The 2599-nt window shown below is 30.4% G+C and overlaps 1 protein-coding gene across 1 annotated transcript in view; it reads left to right on the top strand.

Annotated features, from left to right (window-relative positions):
* Positions 1-1506: 1506 nt before the first annotated feature.
* Positions 1507-2599, top strand: part of LOC119592086 (zinc finger protein 513-like) — a 2094-nt gene continuing 1001 nt past the window's right edge. Inside the window, exon 1 of the mRNA XM_037940899.1 lies at positions 1507-1749. Within this exon, the coding sequence (XP_037796827.1) occupies positions 1642-1749 (108 nt within the window). The 5' untranslated portion in view covers positions 1507-1641. The remainder of the gene's footprint in view (positions 1750-2599) is intronic.

The raw sequence follows: 2599 nt of genomic DNA, 5'->3' as shown, positions 1-2599 counted from the left end.
GGGAGTTGAGGGTGTGAGTGAGTTCAAAAGGTGCAAAGGGTGTGAAAGCACCTCTCCTTGTACTTTAAGTAAAGTAAGTAATGCCACATCCATTACTGCCAGCTATACAAAACCTCTATTCAGTTCACCCAAAAAGATTTAGCTATGAAACACATTAGTGTCTATCATCAAAAGAGAAATTTAGAACAATTTATATCCTACACATATTTTACTTAATTACTTTAGTAAGTCATTATTTATCAGAAATATGTGACATCCTCATGTGATATCATAATCACATTCTATGTAACATTCTCTTCCTTCCTATAATTTCTAAAGTAAAGCTGTATGCATGGTGTATGCAGGCATATTTCCTGAATCTAAACCTGAATATGGTAATTATTTTAATACAAAAATTATTTTGATAGCAGATTATAACCATAGGTTTACTTCGGAGATAGTACTGGCATATGATCATTTTTAAATGTTTACCTCAGTTTCATACATGTTGAATGTTTTTAATATTCCATTAAGCTTGACTAAAAGGAGTGTGCTATATTCCTTGTCATGCTAATTGTAATTAACTTTTAAACTATATGTGTTTAATAATTTGAGAAGGTCAGTAAGAGTTTTAGGAGATTGTGGTGTGTGATTGTATCAAGATATATGATATGATTTTACTGTGTTTTATACTTTTAGACCATGATGCATGTAATAGAAAATACTGAAATAAAGTTATTTATTCACTGAGATCTACACTATTTGTATCCTTGTCCATTCATTTATATGCAAAATATGGAACATATATAGCAACAAAGCTTACTGCAAACTTCAGCCAGTACTTGTTTGCCAGACAGATAGGAAGATATAGTTTGTGGTTTCATTTCTGCCACAAAATTTAATCCCCCCTATACCTAAAAATGGGTAAAAATAACTAGAGCTCTACCACAAATATTATCCAATTTCTAAACATTGCAGATATCATGTATCATTATAATTTTTTCAATATATAAAAGATAGAGCAGAGATTACAGGAAAAACATTTATTTTTTTTCATTTCAAATTATGGAAATATATACACATATATTTAATAAGCATGAGGTAATAGTCAAATTCAAATTACTTTCTCTCCTTGGCTATAATTATGTTCTGTTAAGATGTCTAAGAAGTTTAGGGTTATACTTTGTACATATATGGAATTTCATTCCTACATGTACTGATTGAATTATTCAAAGTGTAATATTTTCTTTATGAAAGGAATTTAATATATTTTAGTGGTTATTTCATCTCCAGTGTGAGGAATATATTTAAGTTTCTGTGTCCTTTTAATTTAAGTTAATTTTTTTCAGTAGTATATCACAGTAAAGCCTTTATATTTGTAAACATGTTAGTAATGATAAATTTTGATTATTGTATGAATGAGCACTAGTGAGACAGAAAGATGTTGCCAACAGGTGGATCTGGAGAGAGCTAAGGAACGAAGTAACGTCTACAGTGGGAAGCTTCAACTCAACACGAAGATTCACCATTGCCCCTACTGCGGCTACTCTACCATTAAGACTACAAACCTTATAAGACACATCCATACCCATACAGGTGAAAAGCCCTTTGCCTGTCCTCACTGCCCATTTCGAGCTACTCAAGAAGACAATCTAAAGCGACATGTGCGAACGCATACTGGAGAGAAGCCCTATGCCTGCTCTCTCTGCTCATACAGATCAAGGCAACAAAGTAGCCTCAAGAGACATGTGTATACACATCACAACTAAGGTAATTAAGATAATATATACTCCACATATCCATCTGTTCACAGGCTATGGTGTAGACTGAGTTAAGAGAAGTGTAATTTGTGAAAAAGATGAAAGTTGAGTTTCAAAAAGTAAAGGTGAAATTGAATGGCATTAACTGATGTGCATATACTATTTTACATAGATCAACCTAAAAACAGGAGAGTCTCAAAATAAAACTAAGAATTGGAAGTTTACTGGCAGTCATTTTCTTACCTTTTATGGAAATTATAAAAATACTGGGTGCACTAAAAGTGATTTCATTTCACTCACTATTAAAAGAGCTTTTCTTAGAATGTTTCTGCTGTAAATTACTGTAAACCACAAATATGTGGATGTATATTTTTCAACAGTAACATCTGAAAATGACAATGGGAGATTTTTTTTTCTAATCTAATAAGTTAGTGTTTTAATTTTTCTGTATACGGTTCCTGTAATTTACTTTAGAAGTTAATATTGTCTTTTCATAATGTAGAAAACAAAAATTATTTCATGTAGTTTGTTTAATTCTTTTGCAAATTAAAAATATGCATTTTTATTGACCAATAGTATCTAATAATAATATAATAGTGAAAGTGTCTTTAACACCACAAAAATCTTTTACCATAACCAATATTTACAGGAATTAAATTTTATTGCTTTTGAATTCAGTACAAATTATAGTTGTTTCTTCATAAACTATTATAATCTTGGGATCAGTACTTGGAATCTGTCAAAATACCATATCTTAAACTGTTTATATTGAATATAACAGCACAAAGCAAGTAAACTAAATTAATTTTCAATCATTGATTTATGAACTTGTCATGAGGAAAAGTACTTAAAGCATACAG

This window comes from Penaeus monodon, chromosome 29 (genome assembly GCF_015228065.2).
Source record: "Penaeus monodon isolate SGIC_2016 chromosome 29, NSTDA_Pmon_1, whole genome shotgun sequence".
In the NCBI taxonomy this organism is placed as follows: domain Eukaryota; kingdom Metazoa; phylum Arthropoda; class Malacostraca; order Decapoda; family Penaeidae; genus Penaeus; species Penaeus monodon.
Note: the sequence above shows the minus strand (reverse complement) of the source record. Positions and strands in the feature narration are given on the sequence as shown.